The 19468-nt window shown below is 37.1% G+C and overlaps 1 protein-coding gene across 5 annotated transcripts in view; it reads left to right on the forward strand.

The window, feature by feature from the left end:
- Positions 1 to 16659, forward strand: part of LOC123546933 (solute carrier family 23 member 2-like) — a 57872-nt gene extending 41213 nt beyond the window's left edge. For all 5 annotated transcript variants that reach the window (XM_045333599.2, XM_053551264.1, XM_053551265.1 and 2 more), the window contains exons 2-13: positions 4836 to 5036; positions 7700 to 7857; positions 8720 to 8817; positions 9090 to 9178; positions 10730 to 10911; positions 11401 to 11521; positions 11941 to 12097; positions 12395 to 12648; positions 12936 to 13077; positions 13690 to 13821; positions 14966 to 15061; positions 16183 to 16659. In XM_045333599.2, coding sequence (XP_045189534.2) covers positions 4866 to 5036; positions 7700 to 7857; positions 8720 to 8817; positions 9090 to 9178; positions 10730 to 10911; positions 11401 to 11521; positions 11941 to 12097; positions 12395 to 12648; positions 12936 to 13077; positions 13690 to 13821; positions 14966 to 15061; positions 16183 to 16412 — 1830 coding nt within the window. In that variant the 5' untranslated portion in view covers positions 4836 to 4865 and the 3' untranslated portion in view covers positions 16413 to 16659. The remainder of the gene's footprint in view (positions 1 to 4835; positions 5037 to 7699; positions 7858 to 8719; positions 8818 to 9089; positions 9179 to 10729; positions 10912 to 11400; positions 11522 to 11940; positions 12098 to 12394; positions 12649 to 12935; positions 13078 to 13689; positions 13822 to 14965; positions 15062 to 16182) is intronic.
- The last annotated feature ends 2809 nt before the right edge of the window (positions 16660 to 19468 follow it).

A 19468-nucleotide genomic window follows, 5' to 3' on the forward strand; every position in this document is an offset into this window, starting at 1 on the left:
ACAGCTCTTGTTAGCTCACCTGAGCACGAAGTGCTCAAAGGTGAGCTTTAGTGATCACCCTGTGTCCGGCGTCCGTCGTCGTCCGTCGTCCGTCCGTCCGTCGTCGTCAACAATTTGACTGTTAACACTCTAGAGGTCACATTTTTGGCCCAATCTTAATGAAACTTGGTCAGAATGTTACCCTCCATAAAATCTTGGACGAGTTCGATCTTGGGTCATCTGGGTTCAAAAACTAGGTCACCAGGTCATTTCAAAGGAAAAGCTTGTTAACACTCTAGAGGTCACAATTTTGACCCAATCTTAATGAAACTTGGTCAGAATGTTACCCTCAATAAAGTCTTGGACGAGTTCGATATTGGGTCATCTGGGGTTAAAAACTAGATCACCCGGTCAAATCAAAGGAAAAGCTTGTTAACACTCTAGAGGTCACATTTTTGGCCCAATCTTAATGAAACTTGGTCCGAATGTTACCCTCCATAAAATCTTGGATGAGTTCGATATTGGGTCATCTGGGGTCAAAAACTAGGTCAACAGGTCAAATCAAAGGAAAAGCTTGCTAACACTCTAGAGGTCACAATTTTGGCCCAATCTTAATGAAACTTGGTCAGAATGTTATCCTTAAAAAAAGTCTTGGACGAGTTTGATATTGGGTCATCTGGGGTCAAAAACTAGGTCACAAGGTCAAATCAAAGGAAAAGCTTGTTAACACTGTAGAGGCCGCATTTATGACTATATCTTCATGAAACTTGGTCAGAATGTTAATATTGATGATCTTAAGGTCCAGTTTGAATCTGGGTCATGTAGGATTAAAAACTAAGTCACCTGGTCAAATCAAAGGAAAAGCTAGTTAACACTCTAGAGGCCACATTTATGACCATATCTTAATGAAACTTGGTCAGAATGTTTATCTTGATGCTCTTTAGGTCAAGTTTAAACCTGGGTCAGCTTCGGTCAAAAACTAGGTTACTAGGTTAAATCAAAGGAAAAGCTTGTTAACACTGTAGAGGCCACATTTATGACTATATCTTCATGAAACTTAGTCAGAATATTAAACTTGATGATCTTTAGGTCAAGTTCGAATCTGGGTCATGTTGGGTCAAGAATTAGGTCATGGGAGCAAATCAAAGGAAAAGCTTGTTAACACTCTAGAGGCCACATTTATGACTGTATCTTCATGAAACTTAGAATGTTAAACTTGATGATCTTTAGGTCAAGTTCGAATCTGGGTCATGTTGGGTCAAAAACTAGGTCACAGGGTCAAATCAAAAGAAAAGCTAGTTAACACTGTAGAGGCCACATTTATGAACATATCTTGATGAAACTTGGTCAGAATGTTAATCTTGATGATCTTTAGGTCAATAGGTCAGGTGAGCGATACAGGGCCTTCATGGCCCTCTTGTTTAATTAATATTAACTCCAGCTTATACCGCTTTTTCTTATGTAAATGACTGCATTACTGCGGAAATGAAGTTTAATCGTATATTCAGTTATATGTATGGTTAGCCTCTCGTCTGCTAGGTCCCCATTTTTCACTGCAGCTAGTGATAACCGCGATGGTCAATACCGCGCATCCCTACTGAATGCACGCCTACTTAATGGCATACATTTCTGATAGCTAAAATTTGAAACGTAGTAAATTTAATCAAAATTTTCCGGTCGCTTCGCTCGCAAAAACTCCGTATCGATAGTGCTTTTTGTTGCTGAAGAGGTGAGACGGATGACAGACGACCTAAAAATCTGTCTTCTTTGTGTTATTGCTTTTTGTTTTGTAAAAATACAAATTTAAAAGATGCCATTGTATCAAACATTCATGCTCAAACAGTGCCACGGTCAAGTTAGCGCCAGACTGCTCCATTTGAGGTATAATTGCCGAAATTTCTCCCAATGGGCAAGCCCCTGAGACTCCGCGCACGCCCCTCCCCGTCCCCTAACTCTTCCAAAAAGAAAATCAAAGTTCTGGATCTGCCCGTACTACTTGCTTTTTTTTCCTGTCTTCAGTATGCATTCCTCTCGGTCGTGAGTGTGCACGCGGCTTTTTCCCGGTACATGTGTTTATTGCATAACCTGGATCCCGGTTCTGAGGGCTATATATAGAATTTCGAAAACAAAATTTTATGAAATTTTGATTCGAAACCGTGATTATCGGACAGAAAATGATTTAACTAAGAAAATGAGTGCTCACACCTATATGTTTCATTCAGATTATCGCCGTTACTGCTGTCGATTTCGGCATTAACACATAAATATAAAAAGAAAATATGGACAGGGGGTTTATCGTTGTGTGACCAATCAAATTGCTTTAAATTAATAGATTTTAAAATTATTTAGCCTAGTTTCAAATCGCTCGTCATATTACAGACAAGATTATCGCTAAAAAAAAGTCTGACAGCAAATCGCCACAACTTAAGCATGTTATCTAGTCTTTATCGAATAAGAAAGACTCCTACTGTGACATGTCTTTATTTTATTAGCCCACCATCATCAGATGGTGGGCTATTCAAATCACTCTGCATCCGTGGCTCGTCGTCCTTCCGTTCGTCCGTCCGTTAACAATTTCTCGTTATCGCATCTCCTCAGAAACTACCAGGGGGATTTTGACCAAACTTTGTCAGAATGCTATATTGGTACCCTAGTTGTGTCCCTCTGAAAATCAGACTGGTTCAACAATTTTTAGTGAGTTATGGCCCTTTGTTTATTTCTATAATTTACATAGATTTATATAGGGAAAAACTTTGAAAATCTTCTTGTCCAAAACCACAGAGCCTAGGGCTTTGATATTTGGTATGAAGCATCATCTAGTGGTCCTCTACCAAGATCATTCAAATTATTTCCCTGGGTTCTAATATGGCCCCGCCCCGGGGGTCACATGGTTTATATAGACTTATATAGGGACCACAGGGCCTAGGGCTTTGGCATTTGTAATGTAGCATCATCTAGTGGTTCTCTACCAAGTTTGTTTAAATTATCCCCCTAGGGTCAAATATGGCCCCGCCCTGGGGTCACATGGTTCATATAGACTTATATAGGGAAAAGATTTTAAAATCTTCTTGTCAATAACCTACAACATTCAAATTTAGACCACATGTATGGTTTTGAGTGGCAAGATGAACCTTGACATGAGTTGAACTTGACTTTGACCTAGTGACCTACTTTCACATTTCTGTAGCTACAGCCTTCAAATTTGGACCACATGCATAGTTTTGTGCACAGAAAAAAACTTTGACCTTAACATTGACCTAGTGACCTACTTTCACATTTTTGAAGGTACAGGTTTCAAATTTGGACCACATGCATAGTTCTGTGTTCCGAAATAAAATTTGACCTTGATTTTGACCTAGTGACCTACTTTCACATTTCTCGAGCTACAACCTTCAAATTTGGACCACTTGCATAGTTTTGTGTACCGAAATAAACTTTGACTTTAAGATTGACCTAGTGACCTACTTTCACATTTCTGTAGCTACAGGCTTCAAATTTAGACCACATGCGTAGGATTGTGTACCGAAATAAAATTTGACCTTGATTTTGACCTAGTGACCTACTTTCACATTTCTCGAGCTACAACCTTCAAATTTGGACCACTTGCATAGTTTTGTGTACCGAAACAAACTTTGACCTTGACATTGACCTAATGACCTACTTCCACATTTTTGAAGGTACAGGCTTTAAAGTTGGACCACATGCATAGATTTGTGTTCTGAAGTGTAATTTGACTTTGACCTACTTTCACATTTCTCAAGCTACAGCCTTCAAATTTGGACCACTTGCATAGTTTTGTGTACCGAAATAAACTTTGACCTTAAGATTGACCTAGTGACCTACTTTCAAATTTCTCAAACTACAGCCTTCAAGCTTGATGCACATGCATAGTTTTGTGTACAAAGTACTTTGTCCTTGAAATTGATCTAGTGACCTACTTTCACATTTCTCAAGCTACAGCTTTCGAATTTGGACCACATGCACAGTGTTGTGTACGGAAATGAAATTTGACCTTGAGCTAGTCAATAAGTCTTGACATTTGGAACACTCAAAAATGGCACATTGGTGGGCGCCAAGATCACTCTGTGATCTCTTGTTTGTTTTGTTATTCTACTTTTTAAAGATTATTTCAATAAATAATTTAACCCTATTTGTTGATTTTCTAGTAAATGTATTCTAGGTATGATAAAATATAATGTCATTACTGAGAGGTTGATATGAAAAATGTTCACCTGGAGAAATATATATATCGACCGAAGCGTTATATATAGTGTGTGAACTTGCTTCCAGTTCTGTCTGTCCTGTACTTCTGTATTATCCATGTAATGCATGGATTAGTTTCCAGTATGCTTCATCTAATTCAGTACTTGCACTGTTAACAGCCTATGTGCATCAGCCTCTTTCGTCCTTGCATTCGTTTTAGTTGTCAATTCATTAATGTCATACCATAATAAACAGTGAAGTCACTCACCGCTTGAAACGTTGTGTCGGTTTGTGCCGTTTGCTGCGAGTTGCTACTGTTGTTTTTTTCTGTTTTTGTTTTAAAAACTGTCCTTAATCTCCTTCAGCTACTTTTTACTGTCCATTCAGCTGACAAAGACTACTTGAACTATGTGTAACGGTTAGCGGTTAAAGCACTTGATAAAACGATAGGTCAATATTATTTTAGATTTACTAATGTTACCGCTCAAACATTGTTTTAACCTATTTTGATAAGATTTTGAATGACCTGAAACGACCCTATCTTATTTTTACTAGTATTTGTTTTCAGTACTTTGATAAAATTTTCTACTATCTCAAAGGATTGAACAATGATGGCTAGAAATAAACGAAGGAATTTTGAATATGATTTTCAGGACGAACTTGAGATCACCCCAATTCCAGGGATGGGACGTCACAAAGATCCGATCGAGAACGGAAACGGCGCTGCTGCCGCAGTTCCATGCCTAGAACAGGTGCACACCACCGAGGAGTCCGATGATGACATGGACCATCCTTTAGTGTATAAAATCAGCGACAGACCACCCGTGCATCTAATACTACTTTTTGGATTCCAGGTAATATTGTGATTTCATTGACCAGTCATTTTTGCGTCAGATTTTTAATCCCCCGCCACCAGTGGTTAGGGGTTATAGGAATGGTCTCTATCCGTCCTTCCGTCTTTCCGTCTGTTCGTAACAATTGTGTCCGCTCCATATAACATAAACCCCTTGAAGGATTTTCATGAAACTTGGGTCAAATTATCACTTCATCAAGACGATGTGCAGAGCTCATGAGTCAGCCATGTCGGCTCAAGGTCAGGGTCACAACTCAAGGTCAAAAGTTTGAGCCTTCCATTTTATGTCACAACTCAAGGTCAATGGTTTGAGCCTTCCATTTTGTTTCCGCTCTGTGTCTCCTAAACCCCTTCAAGGATTTTCACGAAACTTTGGTAAAATGATCACCTCATCAAGATGATGTGCAGAACACATTAGTCACCCATGTCGGTTTAAGGTCAAGGTCACAACTCAATGTCAAAAGTTTGAGCCCGCTCTGTATCTCCTGAACACTTTGAAGGATTTTCAAGGAACTTGTGTCAAATGATCACCTCATCAAGGCGATGTGCAGAACTCATGAGTCAGTCATGTTGACTCAAGGTCAAGGTCACAACTCCAGGTCAAAAGTTTTAGCCTTCCATTTTGTTATGCTCTGGTCTATAAGATATACTTAACAACGTCAATGCTTCCACCCAATACCATCAACCCTATCACTCTCCATAACAGCGGCGGGGATATAGCTCACCTTCAGGCTGCCTTGTTTATATTTAAATGTACTTTTACATTCTGTTAAAATAAAGATTGATACATTTCATTTAAAAGTGATATGTATGCTCAGAATTACCTATGATCTTGGATTAGCGTCTGAGCGGCTCAAAATAGTAAGAAATATAATCTTTTGCATGCGTACGGTATGGTACGGCTTGGTTACTCGCGTATGAAGAACTGCAGAACATGCATTTTCGCATGCCAATTGTTTTTGCCGCGACGTTGAAAGTTTTCTTACGTGTGCAGTTACGTAACGCCCCTGAATATTTACCACGGACTAATTACGCTTTTTAAAATTCAGAGATATAAAGATGACCACGGTTACTTACAGGTCCGAGGGACCCTGACCTTGAGCCGACATGGCTGACTCATGAGTTCTGCACATCGTCTTGATGAGGTGATAATTTGACCCAAGTTTCATGAAAAACCTCTCCTGAATATTTACCACGGACCTATTACGCTTTTTAAAATTTAGAGATATAAAAATGACCACGTTATAGGTCCGAGAAAAGACACCAAAGGAGATAACAGCTAGTGTCCATTTTGGATATCCGGCCAGTCAGTGACACACTTGTTAAGATCATCTTTTAGTTTCAGATTTTCTCACGCTTAGCAAAATATGTTTTAGTGTAAATACACTGTCAATGAAGCTATCAGTATATCATTTCTTTTCTATTTTTTGTGCCATAATGTCTAGACTCCAAGGCCATCCTTTAAAAGGATCGACTACCGACAGTGACTGGTGTAAACGTGATATGTTAACCGTAACTAGCTGGTACAGATTTTCGTTTCGCCCTGTCTCACAACGTTTCAAGATGTTTATTTTTAGCTCACCTGAGCACAAAGTGCTCAAAGGTGAGCTTTTGTGATCGCCCTGTGTCCGTCGTCCGTCGTCAACAATTTGAAGTTAACACTCTAGAGGTCGCAATTTTGGCCCAATCTTAATGAAACTTGGTCAGAATGTTACCCTCAATAAAATCTTGGACGAGTTTGATATTGGGTCATCTGGGATCAAAAACTAGGTCACCAGGTCAAATCAAAGGAAAAGCTTATTAACACTCTAGAGGTCACAATTTTGACCCAGTCTTAATGAAACTTGGTCAGAATGTTACTCTTAATAAAATCTTAGACGAGTTCGATATTAGGTCATCTGGAGTCAAAAACTAGGTCACCAGTTCAAATCAAAGGAAAAGCTTGTTAACACTCTAGAGGTCACAATTTTGGCCCAATCTTAATGAAATTGGTCAGAATGTTACCGTCTATAACATCTTGGATGAGTTCGATATTGGGTCATCTGGGGTCAAAATCTAGGTCACTAGGTCAAATCAAAGAAAAAGCTTGTTAACACAGGCCACATTTATGACTGTATCTTCATGAATCTTGGTCAGAATGTTAATATTGATGATCTCAAGGTCCAGTATGAATCTGGGTCATGTAGGATCAAAAACTAGGTCACCAGGTCAAATCAAAGGAAAAGCTGGTTTACACTGTAGAGGCCACATTTATGACCAAATTTTAATGAAACTTAGTCAGAATGTTAATCTTAATGATCTTTAGGTCATGTTTGAATCTGGGTCATGTGGGGTCAAAAACTAGGTCACCGGGTAAAATCAAAGGTAAAGCTAGTTAACACTTTAGAGACACCACATTTATGATCATATCTTAATGAAACTTGGTCAGAATGTTAATCTTGATGATCTCTAGGTAAATAGGTCAGGTGAGCGATACAGGGCCTTCATGACCCTCTTGTTTTCAAATGGTTGTGTCATTTGTTTGGCAAGTAGTGATACATTAAAGGCAGCTTGAGTTCAGACTTAATGTTTTATTTCCTTAATGGTGTTTCTTTTTTATGCCCTCACACATTTATGATGGGCATATAGCGTCTGTTAAAATGCTGTTTTTATCATATCTTTTAGCAAGCAATAATATCAATAGCCCATCAGCTGGTCGTGTCTCTGTTGGTAGCTGAAGTGGTATGTGCCTCGAACGACAGCGAGTTTAAGGCCCGGCTTCTGAGTTCTACTCTATTTATGACCGGATTTACAACTTTACTAATGGTCACTATTGGTGTAAGGTAAGTCACAAAGGTTTATAAAGGTTTATGCTAGTGTTGGCGGACCAACATGACCTTCTACCAAAACATGCAATTTTCTATTATTCCGCGGAACGATAATTCCCATGCTTATATTAATTAATTAAAATTGATATTGTTTACTTGTTTACTACGATAAAACATCTGAAATGGATGTATCAAGTAGCCGCCAATGATATTACATATCGAAATATTACCTTATCCACAAGATCTGTAAATATAGTGTAATAATATTATTTCAAGATAAACATCTAGAATGACGTATTTGCTGAATAGATATAGTCAAATGCAAATACATATTGAGCCCCATACTTCAAACAAGTCACATTTATTTATTGCTTAGGCCGTCCATTTGCCTTTGATATTAATGATCACCGCAAATTCGTGACGTAAGTTTTGGCGCAATTTTTACGGTATCTTACTCTTGTTCTAATATTGGTCTTCACTCATTGTCTTTTCTTTCCTTATCTGGTAGGGTACTGCTCCACTCTCTGGCGTGTTGTCGTACTGTGCGATATAGTATGGTCAAATAGATCTAGTAATAACTTGAGGGACCAAACTAGCCTGGGAATCCAGTCTGACAATTTCTAACTTTTTATCTACCTGCAAATTGTCAGAAACTCGATGAATGCCAATTAACACCAATTAGCGCAAATTAAGTCGGATATTTAATGTATAGATATTATGTATTATTTCTTCTGACAAACCACAAATATTATCAACGGCTTCCCAGGCTAGGACCAAACCATAAGAAAAGAACAGCTCGCTATAGTTTTACGTTAATTTCTCGAATTTTCATACACTAGTACCGTAAATAATTATTAAAAATACTCTTTTTTTTCAGACTGCCATTGTTTCAGGGAGCGGCAATTGAGTATTTGTCACCGCTTCTGCTATTAGGGACGGTAGATACAACATTCTGTGTTACGGTACCTGCCACAGGTAAATAGCCGTACTTTAGGTAACTCGTCACGATACAATGGGTTCACCTTTCTGTAAAAGAGCATGTCATAATTTGACAAGACGTGCTTTTTCAGTGCAAGTTTCGTAAACGTTTATTAAAATAATTCATGATAGAAATGTGAATAACTTGTGTGTTTTTACATGTATAAAAACATTCAATCATATATCTAAAGTATTGTAGGGAATGCAATGTTTTTGAAACATGATCCGAACATGGGTAAACATCAACTTAGACGAGATTCCCATTTCAGGCGCTGGAGGTGATGCTGTTGCCGCAAATATTACGTCGAACATGACGTCAGATGATAGTCGGGAAACTATACTTAATGCCGTCACGTCGGTAAGCACCTTTTTGTAAATTATTAATTACTTTAAGGAAAATATTTCTATAATGTTTAACTTCTTCCATTCTTTTCATTGTAAAATATAATTAGAATTGAGAACCCATAGCTTCGAAACCACGAGCCAGTCCGGTTATATTGTCTACAGGGTACGAGCTCGATACTAGGGTGACACGACTGTTCTTGTAAATTTTACTAAAGACATAATACTAGAAGTCATTTAATCTCCACCTGTTGGAGAGTTGTCTGTTACTTGCAGAGAACAACGGAGAACAAGAGCGCTGATTTAGATGATTGACAAAATTGAACTACTGTTCAAAAAATGCCTTTATCCAAAAGCAAAACACACAGAAGGCATCCAGGGATCCTCGCCAGCATGATGTATTATATTCTACACGATGTTTTGACTAAAGCTTTGATTCTAAATGCATTTTTGTGTTCATTCTCCATTCAATTACAGAAATATATCGCTTATTTACAACTAAGCTCGAGCGTTTTTGGATAAATCTCAGGGAGAGGTTACCTATTTATGGACAATTTTCCAATTGACATTTGGCAGTATTAAGTGGCGTGGGTGTCTCTGAACACGTCTCTTATTAATGTTATCACGCCACTGTCTACAGATCGATCGGCAGTCAAAAGTTTTTAAATAAATATGCGTGCTTAATTCCTGGTTCTGCCATGTTTCTTGTTTTCGTAGTGAAATTGTCAAGGAAATATGTTTCTCGTTTTATGATGCCATTTGGTTGAGAAATAATCTGCCGTTTCTTATTTCACGGGGCTATTGAAAAAATTCATTTTTTTTATTACTTATCCAGATTTTGGTAAGGGAATAGCTATAGGTTCTTGTTAAACTTCTTTGTTGGATTTTTTTCTTCTTTTAACGTCAAAATTTTTGGTGATTTGTTTTTCTCTTTGATGACGAAAAAATTGATTTTGAGATGTATTCATATAAAGAGTGTACCCTGTTATACGACGAAATTGTGGTTTGTTTGAAACAACTGTCCATGTCATGATTTTAAGATATTGAAATATAAAGTAGGTTTGGCGGCTTCATTATGAGAAAATGTTTAAGAAGGGAAATGTTTTTGGATACAAATTTCTTTTGTGCGTCGGGACCTCAGCTTAAGTATGAAAATAAGAATGCGCTTGCTCGCGCATGCGAAAATATTTTGGAAAATTGGACAGGAAACTATTTATTATATATTTTAGTTGACCTATGCTGCGTAATAATTATTGTGCGTACTTTCTGCTGATTTAATGTTCTCTAACATGCGAAACTCCTCGTTGAAGGGTGAAAATGCAGAAGTGAAAGACATTTTAAGGAATCGCTGGGGGAATTATTCACACAGAAAGAATAGATAGCTCGAGTTTTCCGATATTTCTGTACAGCAGTGTGTGAAAACGTCGTTTGGAAGAAATATTGGGGTGGTTTTGTCGCCGTGAGTGACGATACATTTAAAACACGCTTAAATATCCAGTTTAAGAAAACTGTGTTAAATGTTTTGTTGTTCGTTTACAATAACAACAACAAAAATGTTTCGTTTCAGTTGCAAGGGTCTCTTATGGCTGCTGGTGCGATCCACACATTTGTCGGTGCCACAGGACTGGTCGGTGTATTGCTCAGATTCATCGGTCCGATGACCATCATCCCAGCCGTCCTGCTGATTGGGTTGTACATGATAAAAGCCACTGCAAAGTTTGTAATAGTCCATTGGTTAGTCGCCGTTTTGTAAGTGTTGTTTTCTTTTTTTCTAGAATTTCGTTCTACTTGTTACATATAAAGTGAATACAAACCATTGATTGTCATCTTTAAAGTTTTGAAGGACACAGAAATGACCATTTTTATCTTTTTTTGATAAAATTAAATACCCGTAACAAACCAAAAACCGTTACTCTTTAACAATTATTAGAGGATGAATAATTACGTAACTTCAAAGACAAAATGTATCAGCCTTTCAATCAGACCCCGCCTGTACACATACAGACACTGGTGAACGGGATACATAGTTCATATAGTAGAGGTATGCCAGGCTGGTTCCCTTGTCTGCATACTGGGATGACAGCCCTTCTGGTCGACATTTCAAAGGAACACGGTTATGTATACATGTATTTGTAATATGGTTATATGAGCCTTTTGCAACGATTATAAATTATGACCGACCAAACAGAGAGTATCTGTGAAAACGGGATTTAGAGTGTATCATTGTTTACTTTTCAGAACGGCTAGTGTAACAATATTTCTATCTCTATATTTGGGTCGGAAGAAGACTCCCATACCAGTGTGCTCCCGGAAGAAGGGGTTCAGGATCATCTGGTACCCGTTTCACCAAGTTTTTGCTGTAAGAACTTTTAATTAAAGTTAAATTGCTATTACTCGGTAATCATGAAAATAGTTGACAATGTACAAGTGCTTGTTTTTTTCTTGTTTTTTATGCCACTCCCTGAAATGGTGTATAGATCATCTTTTGCACTGCCACAGAACATTTCTATTGAAGTAAGGCATCTTTATATGTTGCCGAGATTTTCATAGACGACTTTGTTGTGCCGTGTTGGCAAGTAAGGTGTTTATTGCGAGAACGAATTTCCAGTTGTTAATATAAAGCATTAATGATTCATCATGATACAAAATATCTATGAAAATTTATGACGTAGATCTATCAGCTTCATTTGAATGTTCATACCGTCGTTTCTTTTCTTGTTTTTGTTTCAAAACACAAAAGCAGACGATAAAATAACATGTCACATGATTTACTTTTAGATTCTTATAGGCATTATTGTTGGAACTATAGCATGTGCTATCATCACAACGTACGATTTAGTACCAGACGACCCCAACAGTCCGAGGTACCGCACCCGAACAGATGCTAGAATAGACGTGTTAGAAAAAGCAGAATGGTTTTATTTCCCATATCCAGGTTGGTAGTAGAAAAGGTTGCCTTTAATCGCTTATCCACTTTCAGTATGTATGGCGTTTGTAATGCAAAGAAATATTGAACAAATAAATGAAAGTGCTAAGAAAGGCCTCTTACATGTAGCTCTCACTTTTGTTATCACGAGGTTTAGCGACATTTCTATCTATTTATGGTTTCGCAGAGTATTTTATAACTTTTTATCAAAGGTTTGCTCTCCCAACCGTGCCCGGTAAGATTCACTTCTTTAAAAACGAGAGATCTCATGAGATATGCAAGATTTGTATTTTCTTCTTTTTTCAGGACAATTTGGTGCAATGTCATTCAGCTCTACAGCTTTAGTTGGCTGTCTACTGGCAACTATTCTCTCTATACTCGATTCTGTGGGTGATTATTTTGCATGTGCACGTGCTTGTCACGTTCCCCCGCCCCCTCGTCACGCTGTGAATCGCGGTCTTACTATAGAGGGACTATGCACTTTTCTGGCTGGTACAGTGGGGTGCGGACATGCAACAACAACTTATGCGGGTAATATTGGTGCTATGGGGCTCACGAAGGTTAGTATCGATGTCTTACCGTTTGAGACTAACAAAATGTGTTATGTTCATGCATTCATTTAAGTCTGAATTCCCTAATACTTTGCTCTGATAATTAATAAATGTTTCCAGTAGCATTGAAAAAGATTTTGCCAGAAGACTTTGTATCTAATTTTACTGCTTATGGTTTTATGTGATACTTTGTGATAGTTAAATCACAGTTTTGCAGGACTCTTAAATTTTGTATGTGTCTGCCTGTGATATTTTTTTACTCTGATTTCTTTTATTGGTAGTTTTTCTTCCTTTAGGTTGCAAGTCGGTGGGTGTTTGTTGCGGTTGGTGTAATATACATGCTGATTGGTGTGTTGGGTAAATTTTCTGCTGTTTTCATCATGATACCGGAACCAGTCCTTGGTGGAGCGCTCATGTCTATAACTGCAGTATTCATAGGTTTGTACTTGATTTACTTAGTCACAGTGATAGATAAGGATGTAAACACATTTCTATGAGATTTTCAATGGTACCTCAATTGTAAAATTAAATGACACACCACAACATTAGCATGTAACTGATTTAATAACACATAAGATTTCCTGGATTTAGAGATAAAAATCATATCATATTAAGTTTAATGATTATATTGCTGGTCCTCGTGTAGCGTGGGGAGTTGTTGATAATAATAAATCATACCTAATGTCTATGCATTGAAGATCCCACTAAATTTGTGCTACTAAGTGTTAAAACAAAAGCATTTATTTTACTTTATTTCTTCTATTAATTGAAGAATAGGACATGCAAGAAAAAGATTCTGTCACTAGTTAAAGGCGCGGATGGAAATATCTTGCTTTAGGGTAAAATTTGCTTTACGTTTACTCTGCAGAGCCACATTATCGTCTAAACAGTCACCCTTGAGCCAGATATTTCAATCTGCACTTTCAGCCAGTGAAAGATTCTTATAACGTCTTGACAATGAGTATTAGAAATCTGTTTTACTGAGGACTAGTGTAACAAAAAATTTATGTTTACCAAATTATTTTAAAGATATTGTCTCCATTCTTGCAGGTGTGATACTTTCTAATTTATCGGAGATTTCCTTGAAGAGCACGAGAAATTTGGCAATACTTGGTCTTTCCCTGCTCGTTGGAATCATGGTGCCCTATTTCATTGAAAATAACCCTGAAATTATCGAGACAGGTAAATGTACTTCATGTCTTTATTTTTGTTGGATAAGATTGTTTTTTTTTAGTTTTAACCTTTAGTCTGCTAAATTTCTAAAATGGACTGGTCCATCACTCTACTTAGGAAGTACCATTTATTATTTGAAGGGGTGTTCACTGAAAATTTACTGACTGAATAGCGAACAGTGTAGACATCCGTGCAGGCTGATCTTGGTCTGCACTGGTCACATAGGCAAAATCACTTGCTAGCAGGCTAAAGGTTAATATTAATCCATTATCAATGTGACATTGCATGCCTTTCATGATTCCTATAAATTTGTTGTAGAACTTAATGATGTACCTGAAATTGTACTTAGAAATTGTAATTTACATCAACAGTTTAGCTGGACTGTCTACAATAGGTAGAACTATTGCACTCACTCATTTTTAAGCGTCTGCATCAGCAAGTTTGTGCATGTAAGCTGGTATCTCGGTAACCAGAGGGTCATGTGGGAATTGATTGAAACTTCACACACTTTTTCACTGTGATATCCTGGCTTGCAGTGCACAGGTTCCATAACTCTATTTTGCTTTCTTAACAAAGTTGTCCCCCTTTTTCAACTTTGAAAAGTTAAGCTTTTTAATGTAAGTTGGTATCCCAGTAACCACTTGTGGGAATGGATTAAAACTTTAAACTCTTATTCATTGTGATATTCTGACATGTAGTGTTAGGTTCCATAATTCTAATTTGCTTTTTTTTGCAAAGTTATTCCCCTTTTTCAAATTTGAAACGTTAAATTTTTGTCTATAAGTTGGTGTCTCAGTAACCACTTGTGGGAATGAATTGAAACTTCATACACTTCTTCCCATTGATGATCTGACATGCAGTGCACAGGTTCCATAACTGTTTTGCTTGTATTACAAAGTTTTCCCCCTTTCTTGACAGAGCAATATTTTGTGTAAGCAGTTATGTCAGCATCTTAAGAGGGGAACATTCTCTGTCTCAAAATTGTTGCCCCTTTTGTACTTGTTCCTGTCTATGTTTTATTATTTCAATTATTTTTAAAAATGTGACAAGGCTTTTGTATAGTCAAGTGTTGCTGTCCTGCAACACCTCTTGTTCTAAAACAACTGGTATTTTGAGATTTTACATTTATAACTTGCAATGCTTCTATTTTTAGATAACCTTGCATTGCGCAACTTTTTGAAGATGTTCTTTGGCAATGCAAACTTTGCTGGGGCTCTGTGTGCTTTCTTTCTGGATAACACTGTTCCTGGTTTGTAGACAGTATTTCATGTTTGACTTTTAAATGCAATGGAGATAAACATGTACATAGTTGATTTGACAAAGTAACAAATAAACTGTTTCCGCTAAGTGCCGAGCCAGGAATCTCTAGCCTCACGTGTTTTCACACTTTCCTAACGCATGTAATTTGTTATTTGAAATCTACAGTTTTATAATCAGGAATAAATTATTAATAGTTATTTTGAGAAGGGTAGAATGTGGCACAATGGTTAGTAGGTTGGACCACAATGCTAGCAGGTTCCGTTCCTGGTTGGACCACAATGCTAGCAGGTTCAGTTCCTGGTTGGACCACAATGCTAGCAGGTTCAGTTCCTGGTTGGACCACAATGCTAGCAGGTTCCGTTCCTGGTTGGACCACAATGCTAGCAGGTTCAGTTCCTGGTTGGACCACAATGCTAGCAGGTTCAGTTCCTGGTTGGACCACAATGCTAGCAGGTTCAGTTCCTGGTTGGACCACAATGCTAGCAGGTTCAGTTCCTGGTTGGACCACAATGCTAGCAGGTTCAGTTCCTGGTTGGACCACAATGCTAGCATGTTCAGTTCCTGGTTGGACCACAATGCTAGCATGTTCAGTTCCTGGTTGTAACTGAACATCTTGTATATAAAAATACTAGTAAATTTTAAACTGACTGCGTGTTTGGTTTTTATCCACTACAGTATCATCTTGTATATATTAGTGATTCCTGTAGTTGATTCTTTTTCCGGCTGTATAAGCTGAGGCTGGGTGCTTGGGGAGATTAAACACACTTCCCATAGGCCCAGCTGCAAATAAAGTTGTTCCATGATTCCAGGTGATGACTTTTATTGACTTCACATGTTTCATAGGAAATCTTTACCTTCATGAAGTGTTGATATTTTGAATGTTCATTGCAGTCCATATTCAGCTTACATTGCTTGATGACACATCTCTACTGAAACCAACATTTTTGTAGACGTTATCAAAAATATCAACGTTGTCAAAGCACCTGTAAACATAATACTGTGTTTATGTATTACCTATTGTAGCTATGTTTTAACGAATATCTTTGACAATATAAATATATTCTGTTTTTAAAATGCTTACATACTGTATGTTTCAAAATTCATTTTCAGGGACCAAAGAGGAAAGGGGCATTTTAGCCTGGAGCAAGCCAAAGATTTACGACACAAGTTCCGATTATGTTGAAACGTCTGAACTCTATAATCCACCAATGCCAAAAGAGATGAGAAAATCTAAATGGCTGAAATTTATTCCGTTCCTTCCAGAACCGGAAGTGGATGTGACACCAGAAACATTCGACAGAAATATATCCATAGACAAAGAGGATATTGAGATGTTGTGATATTTAACTATATTTAAACATTGAATCTCTCTCAAATATGTTGTTTTCATGCATTTTTAAAGGACTATTTTTAATATCATATTTACTTTACAAGTTCATCTTATGTGACTGAGATATCATACAGAAAATAGTTCAGACATTTGTTACTTTGGTGATATTGTCAACATTCCTATTATTTTTATCACCATTTTAATTAACGCCGGTCATGCAAGCAATATGGGACTAAGTTAAAGTTTAATGAATGAGATGCACATATGTTTGTTTCTTTTACTTAGAGGAGACGAAGTTACATAATTTTTTTTCCATGTATCAAATCAGGTGTATTAGAAGAGTGATTTCCCCCTGCTGCAGAAAAATGATACTGTCAAAGTCCTGAAACTTTTATACATTTCAATTTAAAGCTTAAAGTGGAAAATTTAAGAAATCAGAAGAAATTGCAAACCAGTAATTGTACAACAAGTTCAAAATGTAAGTTGGGATTTAATCGGAAGAAGTTGGCAGGTATCGTGTAAATGCAGGATAACGCACAGTTGAGACTAATATCTCAAACTCAGTGATCTCGGAATTCAGGCTATCTGGAAGTCATTTTCAAGTCCTGTCCCATTAACACGCGCACAGAAGTCGAATTTCAGTTATCTAAGAGTAAAACGCTCTATCCATTTGAATTAGAGAAATTGAGTTTCAACTGTATATATTGTCACTTAGTTCATACAGGAATATTCATGTTTTTTTCTGTAAGGTGATAATTTGAGGTTTTATATGAAGGAAAACTAGTTCAGTTTCAGGGTGTGGCTTCAACAGTTGTCTATTATTGCTCTTGCATCAATAATAACATCTGTAAACTTTGAAAAGAAAAAATGTTACTAAGCAATGACATTTCATTTTTATTCTAAAATGTCCAGTTGAAACATGCATTTTTCCCAGACTTGGTCACAAGGCCCATGCCAGTGAAACTCTTTGTATATTGTGGGTCAAAAGTAGAGTAGTCCAAGAAATAGAGGGTTTAATAGAAATTAGATCAGTATGTCAACATGTCGAAAAGTCATATGCAAGTAGGATCTGTGGAGTATATTGATTAAAGGTGGGTGAAGTAATAGATAAAGTAGAATCTTAAGTCTCGTTAAGCGACTACCCTGTATGTTAACCCTTACCCTGCTAAATTTCTTTAATGAACTTGTCCATCTTCCAATTTGGACAGCACCATTAACTGTTAAAAGGGGTGCTTACCAAAAAGATACTGGCTGAATAGTAAACAGTGCAGATCATAATCAGACTGCACAGATGTGCAGACTGATCATGATCTACACTGGTCGCAAAGGCAGAATCAGTCGTGTCCAGCATGGTAAGGGTTAAGAATTAGGACCACTGTCTTACCTCTGCATGGTTGTAAGAGTCAACTATAAGGATCCAAACACTTGGTTTTGCATTTTTCTGTGATTCCAACAAGTATAAAAATTTTGATTCCGTACCTCATATTTTTATGTTGAAATGAGATGTGAAACCAAAATTTTTAGTCCTGTCCGGTGCATTAACCTGTCCTTAGTTAATGCATGATAAAACCCAAATCAACAAATTAAAACTTTTTTTAAAATCATTAATTTTATCTTGACGAAAAATTAGCTTTGTTAAACTTGATTTCTCTTTGCTGTATAAGAAAAAATGCAGTTATCCCAAATATGTTTTTTTAAAAACTACAGTAAAACTCCATGAATTTGTGAATTTTATCAGCCTTCCCTTGACAGCAAATGAAATCTCTCTTAAAGAATGTAGCTTGTTTTTCCCTTTACCCATAATGCAAGTTAAATGTGCATTGATATCAACAGTGTAAAATATACTCCTTTTTTTTCTAGTCTGCTCTCAAATCAAAATGAAAATACAAATTGTTATTTATTGTTGGATGTATTCTAGACTTATGTCATGATGACGTCTGTTGTTCTCAGGGTTGATATTTTATGAAGACATCTAATTATACATAATTCATACGAAATGAAATGTATTGACATTCTTTAACCCTTAGCCTGCTAAATTTCTAAAATGGACTGTTCCATCATTCAGTTTGGGCAATACCATTTATTATTCGAAGGGGTGTTCACTGAAAATTTACTGACTGAATAGCAAACAGTGCAGACCATGATCAGACTGCACGGATGTGCAGGCTGATCTTGGTCTGCACTGGTCGCAAAGGCAAAACCAATCGCCACCAGCAGGCTAAGGGTTAATTTAAAATTGAATTTTTTTTTTCATAAAGAAAAAATTATCATTTTTTGTTTTTTTTCCTTTAATTATAGTTTTTATAGGAGCATAAGATATATACATAACAGGTATAAATGATTAGAATTGTTGGTTGTTTTTATTACATGAGCCGTGCCATGGGAAAACCAACATAGTGGGTGTGCGACCAGCATGGATCCAGACCAGCCTGCGCATCCGCGCAGTCCGGTCAGGCTCCATGCTGTTCGCTTTTAAAGCCTATTGGAATTGGAGAAACTGTTAGCGAACAGCATGGATCCTGACCAGACTGCGCGGATGCGCAGGCTGGTCTGGATCCATGCTGGTCGCACACCCACTATGTTGGTTTTCCCATGGCATGGCTCACATGTTTTTCTGCGAATATTTGAAATTAAGCAGAGATTTATTCACATTTTTGAAATTCCCCTTTAATTATATTGAGCTTAAAAATAATTAATTGAAATTAAATTCCACATTGAAGAAATTCCAATTTAATTGTATTGTGCTTAAAAGCATATATATTCCACATTTTAGAAATTGTTGAGAAGTGTTATTGTTTAGGTGCAATACAGTTAAAGGGGAACTTCTAAAATGTGAAAGTATACATTTTTTAATCTCAAGGCCCGACAAGCCTAAAGGAACCAGTGCGGGAGCCATCTGGTGTAGTCGCATAATGGCAGATAGGTTTTTGAACATTAATTTTTCACTTGGCATGGCCACAGAGGTCTAAATTAAAACTGGTTTTTGTTTGGATTTCATTGTGGATGTATTTTTGACATTTTGGTGGAAAGAAATTGGGAGATGAGGTTGTATATGGTGAAGTGAAA

The sequence above is a fragment of the Mercenaria mercenaria genome, chromosome 9 (genome assembly GCF_021730395.1).
Source record: "Mercenaria mercenaria strain notata chromosome 9, MADL_Memer_1, whole genome shotgun sequence".
Lineage (NCBI taxonomy): Eukaryota > Metazoa > Mollusca > Bivalvia > Venerida > Veneridae > Mercenaria > Mercenaria mercenaria.